Source organism: Natrix helvetica (assembly GCF_964273705.1).
Source record: "Natrix helvetica genome assembly, chromosome: 2".
NCBI lineage: Eukaryota > Metazoa > Chordata > Lepidosauria > Squamata > Natricidae > Natrix > Natrix helvetica.
Window position 1 is genome coordinate 74,085,297 of NC_138552.1, and position 23,252 is coordinate 74,108,548.

Below are 23,252 nucleotides of genomic sequence, written 5' to 3' on the forward strand. Positions count from 1 at the left end.
AGTAGATCATGTTGGTAATTAATACTTAAAAACTGGGAGTTATATTTATGACCCATATTTTTCCCATTAAAATTTAAAACAGGCAACTGTTTTATGTTTAAAAGGTTTAAAAAGCTTTATGGAGAACAATCATTCAGTTAAATACTGTAATGCAGTTACATTTACAATCTATTTTTAAAAAAAAACTGAACTTATGAAACTGATAATTGGGATAAGTAGCAGTACATTATTGCTTTGTTTTGAACTCTCCTGGCAAATAGTAAGTTAGAGTTTTATACAAACCTGTACACAAATGACATGTCAAGTCAAATAAAAGATGCCTATGCTATTTTATCAGCAATAGGTGGCAGTATTGTGTTTTGAAAGACAACATTGAGACTTGTTTACTGTTTCTTTGAAGACTTAGAAGGTTCTAGTTTTGGCAATGGCATTAATTCATTTAACAAAATAATTGCAATGATGATTTTAATCTTGAGAAATAACTGATAAAGAGATTGTTGCTAACATTATAATTGAATTATTCTATACTCTGCATGAAATTATTAAATGCCTGCATGATTTGACCTTATCCCACAAAGAACAAGCTTGAAAAACTGTTCAGAGCCAGTAATCACTAGGAATAAGCTGTATTCAAAAGTTGCTCATTCTTACTTAACACCTCCACTAGTGACGCATATTACATCCGATGACGACAGAACTTGATAAAATGGCCCTGAGATTCTATGTTTGGCCATACATATCTAATGGCATTGAATCTTTGACTGGTTTAGTTCAGCTTTTTTACTCAATGTTCTTTCTCCTTTCCTGTATGCCTTGAATTTATTGTGAGTTATTTTGTATTCATGTGCAAAGCTAGTCAAAATAAAAAGATAAAAATCATCTTAGGATAATGTTTTACTTTAAAATGAATCTAACAGAATCTTGGCTGCTCGGATTAAGCTTTTCATTCAGAGTAACTAGGGTGCCTGTGTATATGAATGCTAACACTTGGACAAAAGAGCAAAAACAAAGACTGCTTATTGGTGATTTCCACTTTTTGTTGCTTTGCTACAGACAAACTTTGACTCAAGAAGAGGCTGCTGTGTTTGGTTTCAAAAGTAAGAGATTCACACAGAGTTTGCTTCTCAAGATGAAATAATGAGGTATAAACATAGGTCTTTCAGTGCATATAGACATAAAAATGTTATCTCTCTCTTCTTCCTCCCTCTATACATACATACAACAAAAAAGAAATGTGTTTATTTATTCACACACAGACATATAAAATAAGAGAGGCCCAGAATTTCAGCAGCTGATAGAATGGTTTTGCAGCTAAATAACACACTATTTATTCTGAGTATGATTGTTACAATCAGCCAAAACTAGAACATTAAAGAAAACTTTCTGAGCCGAGGGCTGCATTGTGCTATCTTTTTACAGTTTCCCTGCAGAAAGCTGTTACGGTTAATAAAAATTTAAAAAATTGATGCAAATATCCTGACATCTGCCATGTTGAATATAGAGGCGGTGCTGACAAAGGCAGTTACTGGAAGGTACTCTGACATTACAGTATTCCTAACAATTTCCTTTTCCCTAGAATCTGTATTTTTTTTCCAAAAAGGTATATTTTATTTCTTAAAATATAATCATTAGGGTCAAGAAACACTTACTCTTGAATACAATCCTAAAACAGGATTATTTATAGTAGTATTCCCAAACACGATCTATTTTAATGACTATGCAAATGGAAACACTCTGGGAAATTAACAGAATAATCTGTAATAATAACCAATCTGCTAGTTCCATCACAGCCACAAAAGAGATGAAGAGAAAACGTCAGAGACACTTCCCAGGTGGCCCAGGGTCACTTTCATTACTGAGATTCTTGAAATACAAAGACTGTGCAGGGAATCAGAAGGAAGCTTAGGAGACAAGAATTGGGTGGTAGGATAAACTGAGAGTTCCCACTTGTGGAAAACTGATTCACTCATGGGTCTGCAAAACTCTAATGCTTTACTTGAAAACCATTTCCTGAACTAAAAATAAACCTATTATCAAACAAAGGTGTAATCATCATGTATGGAGGTCCTCAAAATTTGAGCATCCTGCATTATCAATGTTGGAAAAATGCGGCGATAGCTTGGAAATACTTTACATTTTCTAGTTTCTGGAAAGGCACACTTAGGAATGAAATATTTACGCTATACCATGAGCAGATTACAACATGCAATGATTCAAAGGCAAGGTGAAAGATAAATGCTTTAAAAATGTAATTAAAACATTATTAACATGATTGGACCACTTACCAAATATATATCCAGGACCGAAGCATTATCAGTCTCAGTTTCCACCGTGCTCTGTTCTGAAGTCAAACAGATGGCACTGTCTTCTAAAGTGAATGTTGAACTTGAAGGCAACCCTTTACTGGATGGGAAAAGAATATACAACAAGCATTCATAAAATGAAGAACCATTTTGGCAATTCCTGGCCTATTAAAGAGCTTTTTTTCACATTTGTCAAGGTCTGGTTAATGCTGGGTTGCCATGCAACTCTACCAAAATATTACTTAATCAAAGACCAAGCCCTTTGGCATCCAGAAACTTGCCAAGCCTCGATGCTACAATACACTAGCTGTTCTCAAGCATTTTGTCTAGAAACAACAATCTCCTGAATTGTGATTTTGCTATATATCCCTAGCATGCATTATATTAAAATACTTAACAGGAACAATAGAAATACTCCTTTGGATACTAAAAAAATCTCCACTTAATTATATATCCTCATTATATTCTAATGCTACAAAAACAACTTCCCAACATTACACTAGGGAGAAACCGGTCATGTATAAATTGTTGTTGGCAGTGTCATAAATAAACTTAATGTATTTATACACTGTGATTTCCAGAAGTCAGCAGCCTAAAGGCACTTCTGCATTCTTTGTCTGTTTATACACACAACATCCACACACAACCTAAGAGCTGTTAATTTATTATGGTTATTTAGAAACAGGAAAAGCAAAACCTGATACACCCATAGAATGAGCCAGGCTCCAGAGTGAGTGATATGTTGTGGCTTTTCCTGTTTTATTCATCTCATGCTATAAATATATTATTACAGCTGTGACTAAATAATCTGTCACATTAAAGAGTTTTATTCATGTGTTTTTGCACAGATTTTAGAACGATTCATAATTCAAAGAAGGAAAAAATAAACAGTAACATTTCCACAAAAACCCTGTATAGTAGTTACCTTTCTATCAAAATAGGAAGGGAAGTACTTCCATAACATAATATATACACATTTATGAATGAGCACGAAGGCAGTTCTATAGCCACAAGACTAGTTTGGCTTCACAGATAAATGATTGTGGCTTGAGCAAGATTCTTATTCATATACACATCACTAGAGCAGGCCAAAGCTTTATCGTGCCTTAAGAAAGCTAGGGTTCATAGGCTCAAGTCCAATGATCCAGGGCACGCTCTAAAGTTTTCCCAGGGCTAAAAGCGAACAACTGTGGCACAGGTGGGCTTTAGAAACCGTTATTTCCAGACAGGCTTTGCCAGAAATATTGCTTTGCTTCTACCCACCCATGTTTCTGATTTGCCCTTGTTTGATGAAGCTTTGGCTTCTTCAGCTGCTCTCTGCTGGATATCTTTATAAATGTTGGCCTCACTGTTAAATTTATTGTGAATTACTGGTTTTAGGTATTTCAGATTATTTACTCATTCGCTTCCTAATACCCTCATATCTTTAAAAGGGTTGGGAGAATTTAATCAGTCCCACATTAGGTATTGCACCACCATAAGCAGTATATATATTTTTTAATCCCACTTTTTCCCAAAAGAAGCCACAACTCTCTTTTCTCCACATTTTTCCCCACACAACAATTGTTTGAAATAGGTTAGCCTAAGACAGTGATGGCGAACCTATGGCACGCGTGCCACAGGTGGCACACGGAGCCATTTGTCAGGGCACGCAAGGCGCTGCCCTGTCAGCTGGCCAGCGCGCATGCGTGCTCTGGCCAGCTGAGTTCACCCTTTTTAAAAGCCGTTTTTCACCCTCCCCAGGCTCCAGAGGCTTTATAGGAGCCTGGGGAGGGCGAAAAGAGCCTCCCCCGTCCCCCCAGAGGCCCTCCGGAGGCTTCATGAGCTTCCCTAAAGCCTCTGGAGTGCAAAAAAACGGCCCTATGGGCAAACCGGAAGTTTGGGAACGGACTTCCTGTTTGCTCAGAGGGTTGTTGCTCGGAGGGTTGTTTTGACTGCCCCGGAGGCTTCAGGGAAGGTCCCTGAAGCCTTCGGAGTGTTTAAAACGACCCTCCAAGCAAACCGGAAGTGACTTCAAGTTTGATCGGAGGGTCGTTTTGAGCACTCCGAAGGCTTCAGGGAAGCCCCCTGAAGGTCCCTGAAGCCTCCGGAGGGCTTCCAGAGGGGCGGGGGAGCCTGGGTAGGGCGAAAAAAACTTGCAAAAATGGGGGTCGCAACTGTAGTGTGCGCATGTGCACTGGGTGTCTCACATTGCATTATGGGTGTGGCACGCCCGCACACGACCCCCCCTGCGCTCCCCCCACTTATGGCACGTGAGCCAAAAAAGGTTCGCCATCACTGGCCTAAGAGCTAGAGAATCATCCAAAGTTACTTAGGATCACTCAATAAAAACCTCAACCTCGACATTCACAGTTCTAATTCATTCTTAAAAAATACATGGTGCTGTACGTATTTCTTATCTACATCCCCTTATCAGAAGAAGGGGTGAAGGAACTCTCAATAGACATTCTCTAAATGATTAAATTGGATGGCCAGATTTGATGCAGTTGCTGGTTATATCCCATATTCTGCATTGTGTAGCTTTAAAGGCAATGATCAATCTAAAAAGGAATTTCTATTTCAAGAATCCTAAAGTCATTTGTAAATTTCCTCCTACAAAGCTCCATTAAGAAGCTCAATATGTTATGAATAAATTAAATAGCCGTCTTACAGTTAAGGGAGATGTGAAACTATTTTTAAAATTGCCCTACGGATTGTATGTATCTTTCTCAATCTCGGGTGCTCTACCATAGGCTTGGGAGTTTGAGGGTTCAACATCTTAGCTGTTCCTAGCACTTCCTTCTTCTGGACAAAGAGCTCTGATGTTCTCCTTGGGATCTGTTGAAGCCATTCTCCCAGCTTAGGGATCACAGCCCTACAACCACTGGGCTTTACTTTCCACATCTCCTCTAGTTTGTCCTTCAGACCCTGGTATTTCCCCAATTTCTCATACTGATTCTTTCTGATGTTGCTGTCATTTGGCACGGTTACATCTATCACCATCGCTGTCTTTTAGTCCTTCTCTAGTACCACAATGTCCTTTTGAGTTGCCAGTACCTGCCTGTCCATCTGGATTTGGAAGACCCCTAGGATATTAGTACTGCTATTCTCCATGATCTTCTGTCTATTCCAAGCACGGATCGATCAAAATTAATTCTTACAGTTAGGTGTTCATCATGTATACCTAGTCAAAGATATACCATAAATGACAGATAGATATTCTTAATTTGAATTTCAATTATTATTGGATTCTTATTTTAAACAGAATGCTTAGTAAGTTTTGAAATACATCTCCAAGGGAAATTGGTTATACTCCTTTGTAGGAAGATGGAAGCGCAATGGCTCAGTAATTAAAATGCCGGGCTTGTTGACTGGAAAGCCTGCACCCCAGATTTGAGACTGAGCACCACGTAATGGGGTGAGCTTGCGTTACTTGCCCCAATCTCTGCCAACCTAGCAGTTCAAAAGCATGCAAATGTGAGTAGATGAATAGGTAGGCACCACTTTGGTGGGAAGGTAATAGCGCTCTGTGATGTCTGCTGGCCACATGACCACAGAAATATCTTCACACAGTGCTGGCTCAATGACCTTGAAATGGAGATGACTACTGCCCCCTATAGATAGAACAACTAGCAGAGTAAAATCTGCAGGGACTCCTTTACTCTTTTTAAAAACCTTTGTAGGAGGATTATGATGAAAACCGTATGAGGCGAGAAAGTAACACTAATTGGAATTTAGGAGCCAGTATGATGTTTCTTTTGAGAACAGGTGAGATCAAAATAGATGAATGGTTTTATAAGAAGTGCAAACTTAGATAAAAAACCAATGGATAATATCTAGGCTACATTATCTACCTATAGCAGACATGCAGAAATTCCAGAATTTAAATCTGCATGGTAAATTGGTATAAATTCCATGACATCGTGTAAATATATATGCCATCACATTGTGCAAATAAATCTTGCACATCATGGCAAGACATAAATTACTAGTATTTCTTACAACATTTAATACTATTAAATCCATCCAATTCAGTTCAGTTTAACTAACGAAATACCCATTTATATTTCCAGGACATGGCTGAGACAAGATACTAACTCTACACTAATATCAACTGGCTCTTCCAAGATTATTATTTTTATTTCAAAGAAATATTAACTCTTCTTCCTGGCAATAGCTTGCTTTTCCCAGAAAACTTTGAAAATTGATGTTCTGCTGAAATGAAGGAAGATAAACTCAGAGGGTTTGGGGAAATATTTTTCACAATGCTGAAAATACCTCACTTTTCAAATGACATTTTGGCACTCCATTTAAAACCATCCATCTATCTTGATCTTACTTGCTCTCCAGGGCACCATCATACTGGCACCTAGCTTCAAATTAGCGTTAACTTTCTTGCCTCACGTGGCTTTGATCATACCCATGTGTACTCCACAAAGAAACCAGATGCTATAACAGTGAAGGAGCAAAGAAGAATAAGCCATAAAAGAGTAGAAAGATGAAGAACACTGCCCTGAAAATAACTCTCTGCTTCCTTGCAGAAAATAATTACTTGTTTTCCAATAAACTTAACACCGTTTTGTGGTATAGATGATGCTCTTCAGGCAAAGCTATTTTAGGTTGTATAGTTGGTAAAATCTATCTATTCCCCTTACACCAGGAGTGTCAAACTCAAGGCCCTCAAGCCAGATCCGGCTCACAAGGTACTTAGATCTGGCCTGCAGGGCTGCCTTGGAAACAGCGAAGGACCGACCCATGATACATGGCCCTCCAGAGCTCCGTTTTCAGCTGCAACTGCCTCCTGCAACCCTTTGCCAGCAAAAATGGAATGGGCATGGCCCTCCCAAACTCTGTTTTCACTGGCAGAGTGCTTGGGCCACCACAGGTGCCCTCAACACAGGTGACACTGAGTTGGCCATGCCCCCCTGCCCCGCCCCCAAGGTCAAAGACAAACCTGATGTGGCCCTTAATGAAATCGAGTTTTGTCAACCCTGCATTAGAGTAACTTCTTGTGTACCCACCATGACTCTTCTGCAAAAGTTACCTACATTCAGGTACAATCTATAGCCACAATTGTATTTAGAAATCATGAAAAAAATCGTTGCAATTATGGACTTTTAGAAACATTTCAAACACACAGTTGCATATTGCACATGGAAAATACAACATACTATTTTTTCCCTTAAATTAATACCCAATAAAGATAAAAACAAAAAACCAATCTTTCAGTGATTTTAGTCTAATATGATGTAAATAACCTGGTGGAAGATTAACTGTTGCTAACACTGAGTCTTTAATACCCAACCGGTAACAATGGTTGTCCCAACACAAGAATATTGAATCTTTACTGAATAAAACCATCCCTATGTTAGCATGATATATTGTCAACTACAAAAAAGCCACAAAAAGTCCTAGTAAGTTATTTATATATATAGATTTCAGCAAGAAAGGGATATTGAGAAGTTGCTGTCCTAAGTAAAATTGCACTGTAATATCAATAAAAAAGGTGGGTTACTCATACAAATACTGTCTGCAGAAGGAATTTTTACATAGAAGCAAATGCTTCAATGTAAACCAGAATCCTGCATTATAAAATCATAAGGAAAGTTCTACATACAAACATATAATAACAAGGTTACTTATGTCATTGGAACAGCCTATAGCTCTGAATCTAAATTTGTTACAATTATTCTTCTGCAGAACACTATAATTTCAATGGTGGGAATCAATTTTTTTTTTACTACCGGTTCTGTGGGCGTAGCTTGGTGGGCATGGCAGGGGAAGGGCACTGTAAAATCTCCATTCCCCCTCCACTCCAGGAGAAGTTTACTGCAAAATCCCCATTTCCTCCCGATCAGCTGGGACTCGGGAGGCAGAGAATAGATGGGGGCACAGCCAATCAGAGGTGGTATTTACCGGTTCTCCAAACTACTCAAAATTTTCACTACCGGTTCTCCAGAACTAGTCAGAACCTGCTGAATCCCACCCCTGAATTCCACCCAAAAGCAATGCATGGAACGGATACTTCAATGTATTCTTCTCTACATTGGAACAAAATGGATTGCAATTAGAGTTTCTTTTGTGTTACCAAATCACATAAAGCATATTTGCATTACTGATATGTATTGGGGACAGTGGATACTACCTACTCCAAGACAACATTAGCCTAAACTACAAAGGTAAGACTACTGCATCTCATATTTTCAAGAAGTTGGTTGGGGGTGCTGATCGGAGGAAGTAGTGCTTTTTTGAGGCAGCGTAAACATTGTGAATCAGCCTCCCAGTGGATATCAAACTATACCCTGATTTTCAAAGATGGTTGAAATCTGAATTGTTTTAGAGAACTTTCTCCTGAGCTTATCTATGATGTCATCTTTTACTTTTATTTTTGTTCTTTTTGACCATGCCTTTGCTAATGTCATTAATTACATTCCATGGGTATTAAGTGTAGTAACCCTGGATGTTTTATTTATTTTTCTATTTACATTCCATAGAAACCATCAAGAATCGGTTTAATTGCAATGGGACAGAAACGTGTTCAATAATCCTCACAGAAAGTGTCCAAAGGGTTGCTTTCCGGTCCACAGGAATTGTGCAACTGCAGTAATTTCAAGTTATTTGATCTGTGTCATAACTAAACTCACTTAAAAACTTTCCAAAAGTATTTGAAAAAATACTTTGCAAGAGCCTTGATATAGTTGTTGCTGCTTCCATTAAGTACCTGCTTTTACCTCATACCAGCTATTTTGATTAATGAATATATTTATCGGTAATTACAATGGTTCGGAAATTAATGCACAGGAATTCCAGAGATGGAATACTTCCCATGTTCTATATTGCTCATAATACTTTGACCCATGTTCTACATTGCCATTTTGGCATTCCTCGTATCAAGAACTGATTCAGAAAAGTTAGCATAAGCATTCTCTTGATGCCCTGTTGATTTGGGAATCTATACAAAAATGAGCAACTGATTGCAGTAATTATCCTTTTATTTGAAGTATCTGATCATTGTACTATACATTTTTAAAAATTTAATTGTATTTTTAACATTTCTAAAATTTTCTATTTTAAAAATTATGGTTTTAATTGAAAATGATAAAACATTTATTTAGTTGCAAGAATTCCTATTATTTATCAGTTAATAGTGGTATCAAACCTTTTTAAACACTAAGAATACTGCAGAATTCCCCCCTCCCACTGTGAAAGTCAATGTGAAGCCATAGAAAACGCACCAGCATATATCTCAATTTAATTAATTTCTTTAGTGAAAGAAACCACCGTCATTGAAAAATATTTCCGTAGATAAAATACTAATCATATTATTTGACTTTATAATCCCCTTAGGAGTGTATAGGGGGGGAGAGGAAAATATTTTTGCATTCCCATTTTGGCTAGAAAGACACACTTTGGATAGAACTGTACAAGTTTGAGCTTGTTTGATTTTGGATCCAAGACACAGCTTTGCTTTTTCTACTTTCTGAATCTTCATGAATGTCTATGTGACAACTGATGGTAGTTATGCACAGGACTGCACAGGTTAGCCATAAAAACTGGAAAATAAATTTGAGCCTTTAGAAGTGTAGGGTGAGCGACAGTTCTTCCTCTAAAGAATATCACCAAAGCTATTTGCCTTTGAGGGGCACAAGGAAATCCAGAATTTTCAGGATGCAGACCATTGATATGGATTTGAAATTTTAGAAACTGTTCTTTTCCTTTGCTTTTTCAAGATCCAATGATGTCTGGTTTTATATTTGGATTTTGTTCCGATTGGATACACATTCATAACTGTGCAGGTTTTGCATATTAAAATGGAATTTTTGAACCCAGAAAGTTAGAATTGTATGAAATAATTCCTAATGTGATACACAGGGTTAAGAAAGAGCATCACGGAGAAATGTTAAGAAGATTTGCTTCAGTAATTCCACAGAAAATACATACAGGGGATTTTATACCAAGTGTATTATAGAACTAAACTAATATAAAAATCTTACATAATTCCTAGAGAAGGTAATTAAAATCTAACACCAACTTTTGTTCTTTTGTAATAAAAAATACTTTACAAATCTTTAAGCTTGGCAAAGGAGTGCTGAAGTAGCATTATCACTTTTCATTTATTCCTTCTCTGGGCAGGCATTTCTGTAAAAACCCACAAAATCGCAAGATTCCAGTGCAAAAAGCTTAGAAATAAGCTCAACTGGTATTTGGTTAGAACTTTTCACTTTCTGGAATGCAAAACAATTATTCTTGTGATTACACAGACGTACAGAAGTTGTGATCTTGGCAATAACATGGAAATACTGTTTTTATTTCCCAATGTAGTCTGCAGGCTGGGAATAGCCTTTGGGCTTCCTATTTCAATTATAAACAAGGCCAATTATTTCATTTGTTCCAGATTAAATCAACTTCCTTTGTTCTGTCACCTACTGTGATATTGAAGGAAAGCCCCACTTAAAGGTGAAATGTTGCATCCAGCCACCGCGCCCAAATGTGTCAATATCTTTCCTGCGCACCTCGTTTGGTTGTCATCTCAACCTGTTGTCAGCACTGAAATCCCACACAGTAACTGTTACAGGGACTCTGTCTCAACCTGTTCACGCTACAACAAGTACAGTAATAATTCCAAGCCAGGATCTCCTGCCTTCTACTAATGAATGTACTTTCTAGTTTTTATAGTCCAAATAGCCATGGAGATACAAAATGAAGATGTCATCGTTCTGAGTATGGCTCCCACCAAAAGCAAAACTGTGAGGCAGGTAGATTCCTAAAAGAACATCATATAGGCACAGCGGTGAAAACCAACTCTAAACGTTCCCACGGTTTTCACCTAATTAAAAGTGCAAAAGTTCCCCTTCCCAGATATCACCGGTCACATTGTCCAATGAAAACAGCTAGCAGGCTGCTGGGTCACTACTCTCCTCCTTCAACAGTCACCTGTTGAGATGACCTTGGTCCCCAAAGGAAAACTTTTTGTTTTGACTGTTAGCCGATCTGTCTACTTCCCTCCTCCCTTACCTCTCTCAGGGTTCCTAGTAACTATGAGGCAGCAAAAGATGGTTTCAGCCAGGTTCACTTCAGAGTTGACAAAAGGCTTTTCTCTTTATATAGGTAAAAGGTAGTCCTCCGTTTGTCTTAGCCAACTTTAGGGGACGGTGCTCATCTCCGTTTCTAAGCCATTGACCCTGTCCAAAGACATTTTTGTGGTCATATGGCTAACTTGACATCATGCCGCAGAGCATGCAGCGAAACACAGAGCACTGTTACCTTCCCACCAAAGTGGTACCTATTTATTTATTTGCATTTGCATGCTTTTAAACTGCTAGGTCAGTGATGGCTAACATTTCCGGACTGAGTTTCCCAAAGTGCGTGTGCACATGCCCAAATCCACAAAATGCAATGTGTGCACGGCCCCCCCTCATGACCCCCCTGCACATGTGTGTGTGGCCCCCCCCCACATCCCCCCACATACATGCAGCCCCCCGCACACATCCTGCCTCTGCACATGTGCACCAGAGACCCAATGACCAGCTGGCAGGTGGGAGGCGTGTGTGCATGTGCGGTGTAGTGAACTAGGGCAACGGCTCGCGTGCCCACACAGAGGGCCCTGTGCCATAGGTTTGCCATCACGGTGCTAGATTGTCAGGAGCTGGGACAAGTAACAGGAATTCACTTCCAGTAAATTCACCCCCAAATTCCAGTTTTAACTAACAGAGATAATAGATGAAAATTGTTATAATTATTTCACATTTCTGTGTATTGGCAGAATATCATCATTATCACCACCACCACCACTTTTATACAAAACAAAAGTAATTGTGATTGTGGAAACAACCAACCAAGTTGTCCACTTTGAGAAAGGAAACAGAAGTTTGGATGATTTCTGCTAACTTGAGTTGACCTCATTTTTTAGAAAAAAATGGTGGATAAAGAAAACAAGTTACAGACTACACAGTTTTTACTCCCTACCAAGCCTCTTCGGAAGAGTTTAACTATATGCAGGTGAAACTCGAACAATTAGAATATCGTGCAAAAGTTCATTTATTTCAGTAATGCAACTTAAAAGGTGAAACTAATATATTAGATAGACTCATTACATGCAAAGCAAGATAGTTCAAGCCGTGATTTGTCATAATTGTGATGATTATGGCTTACAGCTCATGAAAACCCCAAATCCACAATCTTGGAAAATTAGAATATTGTGAAAAGGTGCAATATTCTAGGCTCAAAGTGTCCCACTCTAATCAGCTAATTAAGCCATAACACCTGCAAAGGGTTCCTGAGCCTTTAAATGGTCTCTCAGTCTGGTTCAGTAGGAATCACAATCATGGGAAAGACTGCTGACCTGACAGTTGTGCAGAAAACCATCATTGACACCCTCCATAAGGAGGGAAAGCCTCAAAAAGGAATTGCAAAAGAAGTTGGATGTTCCCAAAGTGCTGTATCAAAGCACATTAATAGAGAGTTATGTGGAAGGGAAAAGTGTGGAAGAAAAAGGTGCACGAGCAGCAGGGATGACCACAGCCTGGAAAGGATTGTCAGGAAAAGGCCATTCAAAAGTATTGGGGACTTTCACAAGGAGTGGACTGAGGCTGGAGTCAGTGCATCAAGAGCCACCACACACAGACGGATCCTGGACATGGGCTTCAAATGTCGTATTCCTCTTGTCAAGCTGCTCCTGAACAACAAACGTCAGAAGCGTCTTACCTGGGCTAAAGAAAAACAGACCTGGTCTGTTGCTCAGTGGTCCAAAGTCTTCTTTTCTGATGAGAGCAACTTTTGCATCTCATTTGGAAACCAAGGACCCAGAGTATGGAGGAAGAATGGAGAGGCACCCACTGCAAGATGCTTGAAGTCCAGTGTGAAGTTTCCACAGTCTGTGTTGATTTGGGGAGCCATGTCATCTGCTGGTGTTGGTCCACTGTGCTTCATTAAGTCCAGGGTCAATGCAGCCATCTACCAGGAGATTTTGGAGCACTTCATGCTTCCTTCTGCATACGAGCTTTATGGGGATGCTGACTTCATTTTCCAGCAGGACTTGGCACCTGCCCACACTGCCAAAAGCACCAAAACCTGGTTCAATGACCGTGGGATTACTGTGCTTGATTGGCCAGCAAACTCGCCTGACCTGAACCCCATAGAGAATCTATGGGGCATTGCCAAGAGAAAGATGAGAGGACATGAGGCCGAACAATGCAGAAGAGCTGAAGGCCGCTATTGAAGCATCCTGGTCTTCCATAACACCTCAGCAGTGCCACAGGCTGCAAAAGGGGCCCAAACCAAGTACTGAGTACATATGCATGCTTATACTTTTCAGAGGTCCGATATTGTTCTGTGTACAATCCTTGTTTTATTGATTGCATGTAATATTCTAATTTTCTGAGATTGTGGATTTGGGGTTTTCATGAGCTGTAAGCCATAATCATCACAATTATGACACATCACGACTTGAACTATCTTGCTTTGCATGTAATGAGTCTTATCTCATATATTAGTTTCAACTTTAAGTTGCATTACTGAAATAAATGAACTTTTGCACGATATTCTAATTTTTCGAGTTTCACCTGTATATATAGTTTATTTTATGTTGGTAATATATTATGTAGTAGAAGAGAGTTTCATTTTAAAGTCAACAATATAGTTTTAATATATAACATTTATTTGGACCATTTTCCCTTATCCAAAACTAACACTGCTGTTTCTTTTCAAAGGCAGCTTTCCAGAAATTCTTGCAGCATTTAGAAGAACAAGTTTAAATGTAAGCAGCTAAAGTTTTCACTGAAGTTAGTTCATCTCCCAATAGGGATACACAGCACCTTAAAAGTCAATGAGGTATGGAGTATAATATTCTTAATTATACATTAAGTATATCTTAATTATATCTTAATTCGTAATTCCCAAGCAGAATTTACATAAACAATCAATTCTTTTTTTAAAAAAATATTTTCTATTCTGAAAATAACAGCTAAATTTAAGTTGTAGATTAGGGGATTTCTGAAGCATTTTGCCCAATAGCTAAATGGGGGAGAAAAAAAATGAGAACTTGATAATAACCAATACAGAGTGCAAAATAAAACATAGCCTGCAATGTTATTCACACAAAAATACCTTGAACTTAGTTTAAATAAGGTTCCAAAAAGCCCAGAGAGGACCAATAGGTGCACTGATTGAGGTGCTACAGAGTCTAAAAATCTGGTGTGAGAAAGAGAGATTTGGCAGCTATTACCAAAACTATTAGCAGATATTCTACCATCTTCTCAAAATAAACAAACCTCATCTCATTTGCACCTAGAATGCACAAAAAAACCAAATCAGTTTTGCAGCAAGACTGCTTAAAAGTTTGTCATCCCGAACGTGTAGTGCTCACTGGAACATTTGAGTTGTAACCTTAGACCTGTGGTGGCGAACCTATGGCATGCGTGCCACAGGTGACACACGGAGACATTTGTTAGGGCACGTGAGGTGTTGCCATGTCAGCTCCAGCGCGCATGTGCACGCTGCCCAACTAACTTCGGCCTTCATTTTCAGTCATTTTTTGACCTCCAAAGGCTTTCCTGAAGCCTCCAGAGGGTGAAAAAAAAAACCCAATGTGCAAACCGGAAGTTCGGGAACGGAGTTCCGGTTTGTGCATTGGGCTGTTTTTCTCCCTCCGGAGGGCAAAAATGGCCCTACGGGCAACCCGGAAATCCATTCCCAACTTCCGGCTTGCGCATTGGGTTGTTTTTCGGCCAAAATGTGTGCCAAAAGCAAGGTGAGGGTGGGGGTTGTGCGCAATGTCCGTGGGGGCTGGGCATGCCCGTGCACGATCCCCCTGCGCTCCTTCCGCTCCTGGCATGCAATGGGAAAAAGGTTAGCCATCACTGCCTTAGACCTTACATAAACACTATGAATCAGATTCTGAGAGACTTTGGATTAACTGTTTCCATTGCTAGAAGAACAGTATGACAACTACAGGTAGTCCTCGACTTAACAAAGACAACTGAACCCAAAGTTTCTGTTGCTAAGCAAGAGAATTGCTAAGTGAGTTTTGCGCATTTCACAACATTTCTTATCATAGTTGTTAAATTAATCCCTGCAGTTGTTATAGTAGTAACATGGTTGTTAAGTGAATTTGGCCTCCCCGTTGAGTTTACTGTTCAGAAGGTCACAAAAAGTGATCACAGAGGTGAATACAGAAAGTGCTGTTAAAGCACTGTGAAGCGGTATATAAATCTTAAGTGCTTTTGCTATCAGATGACTCTGGGACACCGCAACCGTCATAAATTTATGCCAGTTGCCAAGCAGGCAAATTTTGGTCTCACATAATCATGGGATGCTGCAATGATCATAAATGTGAAAAAGACTCATAAGTCACTTTTTTCAGTGTTGTAACTTCGCTAAGCAAATGGCTGTAAGTCAAGGACTACCTGTAATTTGATTGGGATCCTGGCAAGGTAATCCATCCTTCCGTAGTACAGTAAAAAGTGAATATTCAGGTTACCTGTTTGAATAAAACCTAGTTCCGTCATGTTGATAAGGGTCATCTGCGTAGAGAGAGGAGGAAGAAATTGTGGTTGCTAAAGAAGCGGCTTCAAACAGAGATGCTGTGCTTGGCACTAAATCTGGATGATGTCGGGAGGCTAATACTGTATAGAAAAAAAGGGAAAAAAGTCACTCTTGCAGAGAAATTAGTGTATATAAAAATTAAGGGCTTACTTGCTGTGAAAACACACACACGAGATATAAAAATGCTGTTTGTGTGATCATCCACAGCTTCATTAAATAGGGTTTATAAAGTTTATGAATACTGTGGTTGGGTGTGCCTTCCTCCTTTTAAATCCCTTATTGCATTCTGCCTTTGAACCAAAGATCTTGATATACAGTGTGTTAAGATAAAGCTCCATCTTAATGTATATTAAGTTAGGGTTTGTTTTAGGTAATCTGCTATTATTATCTATTATCTTCAGAAAAGCTTAAAACATTTTTTTCCATTTTACACAAGAGGTGTACAATTATTTCAAGTCAAGGATTGCATTTGAGTTTTGGTTGATATAGCAGGGGGCTCATTTGAGAGAAGTAGGCAAGTCTAGCATAAAAACTGGATTTAATGTGATTTGATTAAATGGAAATATAATTAATATTATTTTTCAGAAGACTTAAAATCAATTTGACGGAGGTTCTTAGGTAGGGAATTAGGGAGTTTCGTTATTTACTATTCTTCTGGAAGACCAGAATGTGCACCTCTATTCTAAAACTATCACTTTTTCCTTTTGGCAAAGAATGCTAGTTTTGGAATTTAGAGCATCTTATTCTACTGAAAATTACCTTCTTCATCAAGGCTACAGTAACTTTGTCCTTCTGTGAGTAAATCATGCTTTTCATCTTTCCAGTCTTGGCTAATTACTGACACATATTCTTGTGATGTAGCTTTTAGAGCAGCAATAGAATTGCATCGTTTCTTGGAAGGAGATGACTTCAGAACTGGGGTTTTAAAAGGGAGATAATGAAAGTAATGTAAATATAGATTATTTTTATAGCCAACTTTCCATTATTATACAAACACTTCCTTTCACTGGATGTCCCAAAAGAGACTTGAACAGATTTTACTCAAATAACTGCCATTATCATAAATATGACACAATCATTTGTCTTCAGAAAAATCCATAGTACGTGCCAGTATAAATGTGAGAAATAGCTGATTTTAGTTATATGTTAATAAAATTTGAACTCAACTTTTATATGGCAACGAGTTCCTAAGAGGCTAAGTGTAGGTTATAACAATGAATAGCATTTGTTCAATTTTTGTATCAGGGACAAGAGAAACAACTTTATGGCAGTACAGACAAAAAAATTCTTACATATAACGTAAAGGGAAAAAAGAGATTCAAAGTATAAACCAAAGTAAAATTCAATCTTAATTCATTTTTCTGGATAGCCAAAATGATTTAAGAACTGCAGTGTGTAATTTAATGTGATGAGCTATAATATTCATTTTTATAATAAGATTTAAAGATTCATCTGTTTCTATGCAAATAGGAAATGTTACCTGCATCTAAAGATCTATACTAGTTGAAAAGGTGCTGCTTCTCTGGATAGAACAGCCCAATGAATGTTAAGTGATTTAAAAAGACATTGAACCCAGGCTCTCCCCTAACTCAACCAACATTCATCTCCTACGTAGTGAAGAAATGCTAAGTTCAAACGCATGTTCTTCCATTGAAGGGACTGGACAGAGATATGGCAGGAACAAGATTATTTTCCTTATCAGTCTGACTAGAATAGTATCTGCCCATGTCATTATTATATAAACATCATGGAGTAACACAGGGATCCATTAGAACTTAAGGATAATTCTTATAGTGTCTTGTATGCAGTGCAGTGGGTAAACAGTCTCAAAGACATTTTATAGCATCCCTTACATTGAATATTATAAGCATCTAGATGTACTTACAAGATTGGTAACTAGGTTCACTCACACACTATTAATTGCTCTAACCATAAACTTTCAAAATGGTATACTCAGAATACTAAAGAAAATACAGCCACAAAACACTAGAATGAAGATACTCAAGAGGCTGTGTGTAATCCAACTACTTAAAATTATGTATCTGCAGTGACTTGGAGGAATTTCAGAGTTCCAATGTGTTCCATGGGGTGAACGGGCTTCCCCTGAAACATATACACATATCATTCAGTCGATGGCATCAGCTTGAGTGCATGAAATCAAGCCAGGGTTCAGCTTCCTTTAGTTCCAGTTACATATCTTTCAAAAAAGAAATTCCATTTGCAACCAATAAGCACCTCTGCTGAAGTGGCTGAGTTTTGTTTTGCTCTGTCTTAGTGTTCAATAGTTGGGCAATGATTTGTTGAAAACATCTTTGTTTATTTACTGACCAGAAGGCAAACTCTAATTAGCTACTGGTTGTCTCCAATCTTGATAATTCATGGAAGAATTTTCAGTGGTCGTGAATATTTTAATAATCCAGAACTGCCCTCTCAAGGCTTACTCAACTACAAACTTGAAATTATAAACTTGAGCAACAGGAAGCATCGTCATCTGGAACTTAAGTATATAATTTGGGACCCCCTATTAATCAGAACAAAGCTCCATCTAAGCCAGGATCCATTTTGTCTTGCAACAAGCATAGAGGAGTTTCCAAGAAGCCAACGACAGAGGCTGTTTTGCCAACTGCCATGGCAGCAGTTTACAATATCAGCCTGTAGTACTTATATTATATTCTGTACTGTGATCCAACCTCAGAGATTAAGTAATTATGCAAGTGGGGCCGCTCTAGGAAAAAAAAAGAGAATGTTAAGAGTGGCTTTAGTTAGTTCATAATATGGTGGTACCTACGCTGATTTTTTTTGAATACTCTGGTACTCATAAACTTTAAAAACCGGTCAGCATAAAAACTTGGTCGGTGGACTGAAACTGTATCCTACAAAGAAACAAAAAAGCTTTGTCAGTAAGAAAAGAGGAGAGGATATATAATCTACAGATCAAACAACAGAACATGAAACTAAAATTTAGTGTTTTCTTTTCACTGTTGACTTTTCACTGGCAAATTTTTAGCATACCATTAATTTATTAAGTTGTGTAATACTTAGAGAATACTGCATCCATTAAAAAAAAATCAAAAGCAATTTGAAGGATATTTTCTTAAATTAAAAACAAACAAACAAACATTCAACAATCTCTAGAAAGTTACTAAAGCGGCTTTTTTCCAGACTTGCCCCCAGAAATTGTGGGTGCTCCAAAACTGGAAGTTTTAAAGAAGAGATTGAACAACCATTTGTCTAAAAAGGTTGAGCAGGAGGTTGAACCAGTAGGCCTCCAAGATCCCTTTCAACTCTGTGGTTCTGTTAGTTCCTGACACACCCAAAATGAAAAGACATTCTAGATATAGTTGTTTAAAGAGATGGCAAAGCTCTATGCACAAAATAGATGCAGCTCTTATTGCTGAACAGAATAGAGGTAAAAAGGAGCTTTCCACCTTACATAAATCATTGACATAATTCTAAAAAACATTAAAATGACTTACTCCGTCATAAACAAGGGCTTTCCAAGAATGTTCCAACTTCTTTATTAACCTGATGACAATATACCACAAAAAAGAGTTTAATAAACATTTATCCCCCCCTTTGGCTACAATACCGCTTTAACTGAATAATTGCACAGAAAACAATGAGTATTATTTTAAGTTTACCTGTAGGACTGCAAGATGTCAATTATGCCCATAAATAGCAGCAGTTTTTCTCCTCTGTAGCTTTTAGCTGGAATGCCTCCCATTCTGACAGAAACAACGAAATAATAGCAAGTCATTGTAAATCCTACTTTCTAAAGTAACCATAGAAATATATTAACAGCTAAAAATGGCCTTCTTAATGTATGTAGTGAAAAGGTTTGCACCATATGGCAAGGGCTATATAATTGTCAAAAATGGATTTAAGCAAGTCTCTTTCCCTCCTCAGTTTGACTACTTTTCCCCATGTCTGAAAATTAAGATTATGCATTCCTCTGGTGTATTCTTTTTCAAACAGCTGTGTCAAAATAATACTAGGCATTTAAGGATATATTCCTGTGATTTTGTATACATAAAATGCATAGATAAATCAATTGTTTTTTGGCTTAACATTTTCGGGGATGGAGTGGTGATGAATTAAGAGGCCATGGTCTAATTATTTGGGATCCTGATACTTTGCCAGCAATTACTGTATGTTTGGCATCCTCAGGGGCTAACGTGATCTGCTCTGTACTATATTTCTTAGCAGGCAACATTTGTTTGTTTTTTTAAGTCCATTTGACTTTATCTTTTATTGTTCGCCAACTGAAGGCAAGTCTGAAGGCAAGTCTTTAAATGTAGTATACAAAACTGAAGAAAAATATTAAACAATCCAGTAACTTCTTGTTTTCAAAGGGTTGGTTTTTAAGAGACTTACGTATTGGTATTTTCTGTGATGACACAGTCCCCTGATTTTCCTGGACCTTGAATGGACTCCATAGCAGTTGAATAAAGAACTCTTTGTCCTCCTGGGCGTTTAGAGTCAGAGGTATTTTGAGAAAACTCCCCGTCTCTCTCTTTTGCTGAACTGTCCAAGATGTGGATGCCAAGCAACAAACTATAATCCATGATTTTAAAGCTTTCCAGCACCTAGGATCAGATGTTTTAGACTGAAATCTATTATGTGGCAAATGGTGAAAAAGTTTACAAGAAAGATAAATGGACCATATTGAACAGAGATAAATAATTACTTTGATTTGATATCCCAATAAAAATGATCACATCTAAATTTAAGTTTTTAAAATTCTTTTGCCAGACTAAATAGGAGTTCGTGTCTAAAAAACACTACAGTTTTCTTGCTTTAATATACCCTTAACACAGAAAGTTAAGTTGCAAAATGTGGGGTGCCCTGAAATACAATTATAAAGATACACATGAACAAACAAACTTAAAAATGTATATCACTAGCTCTGTGTCAAACTGGAAGCAAGTGACTAGTAGAGTAAGGAGGGCTCCGTTTTAAGCTGTATGCTATTTAACATAAAATGATGAAATTTATAACCATTTAAAATAAATAAATTCAATATAAACATACAATGCAGTAATAAATACAATTCTGCTATAAATATATATTACTTTGAGGAGATTACAGGTATTTCATGTTATTGTCATGGCAGCGATAAAACTATATGGAACATTTTTCAGATAGTTATTTGCAATATATCTTGAGCTCTCAGAATTTTTTTTTAAATCGCCCCTAAATTTCAAAAGCAGAATATAGGAATTCAAAAGTCTGAAAAAGCTTTGATTTATAACATAGATTAATATTTGGCTTGGATATTAACTGGATTTTTTTTGGAAAGGAACCATTATCTTATTTCTTCTTCAACATCTTTTGAAAGGTGGGGTTGGTATAATCAATTAAATCTAGTATGAAACTAAAATCTGCATAAACTTGAGTTTCCTGCTGATACAAAACTGCTTCAGGGTTTGAGACATAATTGCTTTTCCTCTTCCCCTTAATACTTAGAATATTAATGAAAAGAGAATTTGACCTCATTCTCCCATACAGTGGGATCAAAAATGATATATGTGGAATGAAGAAAAAGACACATGAGAATAAATACAGTAGTTTTTGTGGTATATGTATCTCCTATTATTATAACCCAATTTAAAGTATAGAAAATGACTAAATATTGGAAGTCCTGGTTTGAAAAATGTAGGCTGAAGAGGAACCTTATAAGGTTTAATTTTTCTCTATACTCTATATAACAATTACTCGATTGCTGTTTCCTAATGAATTTGAACACTGGAATTTCATTCCTGTTTATCCTAGTCTGTTCCCAGTTTTCCCAAACTTCAAAACCAATACTCCAGATAAAATCTACATGATATCATATCTCAAGCACAAGAGATAAATATAATTCCAAAATTCTGAATGACAGATGAACAAAATTTGGAAATTTGGTAGAAAGACGGAAGGGGGCCACACATTCACACTTCTTCAGGGTTTATATAGACCAGCGATGGCAAACCTTTTTTGGCTCGCGTGCCACAAGTGGGGGGAGCGCAGGGGGGTTGTGTGCGGGCGTGCCGTACCCATAATGCAATGCGTGAACCCCCCAGTGTGCATGCGCGCACAACAGGCGTGACCCCCCCATTTTTACATGCTTTTTTCACCCTCCTCAGGCTCCAGAGGCTTTATAGGAGCCTGGGGAGGGAGAAAAGAGCCTCCCCCGCCCCCCCAGAGGCCCTCCGGAGGCTTCAGGGACCGTCCGGAGGCTTCCCTGATGCCTTCGGAGCACTCAAAACGGCCCTCCGAGCAAACCGGAAGTCATTTCCGGTTTGCTCGGAGGGTCATTTTAAGCGTTCCGGAGGCTTCAGGGAAGCCTCCGGACGGTCCCTGAAGCCTCCGGAGGGCCTCCGGGGGGGGGGGAGGCTCTTTTCGCCCTCCCCAGTCTCCTATAAAGCCTCTGGAGCCTGGGGAGGGTGAAAAAATGGCTTTTAAAAACGGTGAACTCAGATGGCCAGCGCACGCATGCGCGCTGGCCAGCTGACAGGGCAGCGCCTCGCGTGCCCTGACAAATGGCTCCACGTGCCACCTGTGGCACGCGTGCCATAGGTTCGCCATCACTGATATAGACAGAAAGACTCTCTATCAATTACACCACAGAATGGTGAGCAACAGCAGAGAGGAAGTAATCTGTTCTCTTATTTATTACTCATTTATCTGATTTATCTTATACTCATTTATTTAGACTGATATTCTTGTATCACAAGAACTGTCAGTGGTTAGTGGAACAATAAGATCTATATAACATAATTAAAACATCCACAGTAAATCAATACAAAATTAGAAAATAAAAGTAAAACCACCCATACAATGGCAACATCCCAATTAATTTCCTAAAACCTGTCAGATTGATTTAGTGTTAATTAGCTCCCAGCAAGTTATAACAGAGGAATACAAACTACTTCTAGTGCCAATAGAAGACTATTCCGAGGCCTCTTACAGGTAGTCCTCAACTTATGAACACAATTGGGATGGGAATTTCTATCACTAAGCAATGTGACTATAAAGCCCAACATCATGTGTCCACATCGCTTAACAATCAACAGTCCCAGTTGCCGCTGTAACTTGATGAATGGGTCATTAAAGCAGGAACCGCAGGAAGTCACAGGTAAGGAGCTGGAGTTGTTGCAAGGAAGCGCAGGAAGACCTGGGTGGTCTGTTGGCAGGTCATACACAAGTTGGTGTGTGTGTGTGTGTGTGTGTGTGTGTGTGTGTGTGTGTGTGAGCGTGCGCGCGCGCAGTGCACCACGAGCTAAGGAGTTGAAGGAAATAATGTGCAGAGTGCATGCATGCAAGCACAGGGAGGCCAAGGAAAGAGTACATTGTATCTCAGGAGCTTTTTGGCGTACTGCCGCTCTGAAGTTGCAAGAAGTCCATGAATCACAGTGCAATGTGAAATCTAGTCCCAGGTCAGGCCAG

The 23,252-nt window shown here is 38.4% G+C and overlaps 1 protein-coding gene across 5 annotated transcripts in view; it reads right to left on the reverse strand.

Annotated features, from left to right (window-relative positions):
* Positions 1–23,252, reverse strand: part of PIP5K1B (phosphatidylinositol-4-phosphate 5-kinase type 1 beta) — an 83,770-nt gene that overhangs the window by 1,661 nt on the left and 58,857 nt on the right. For all 5 annotated transcript variants that reach the window (XM_081943656.1, XM_081943657.1, XM_081943659.1 and 2 more), the window contains exons 8-14: positions 20,199–20,410; positions 19,466–19,549; positions 19,301–19,349; positions 18,613–18,697; positions 16,584–16,739; positions 15,760–15,904; positions 2,286–2,403 (exon numbers count right to left, since the gene is read on the reverse strand). In XM_081943656.1, coding sequence (XP_081799782.1) covers positions 2,286–2,403; positions 15,760–15,904; positions 16,584–16,739; positions 18,613–18,697; positions 19,301–19,349; positions 19,466–19,549; positions 20,199–20,410 — 849 coding nt within the window. The remainder of the gene's footprint in view (positions 1–2,285; positions 2,404–15,759; positions 15,905–16,583; positions 16,740–18,612; positions 18,698–19,300; positions 19,350–19,465; positions 19,550–20,198; positions 20,411–23,252) is intronic.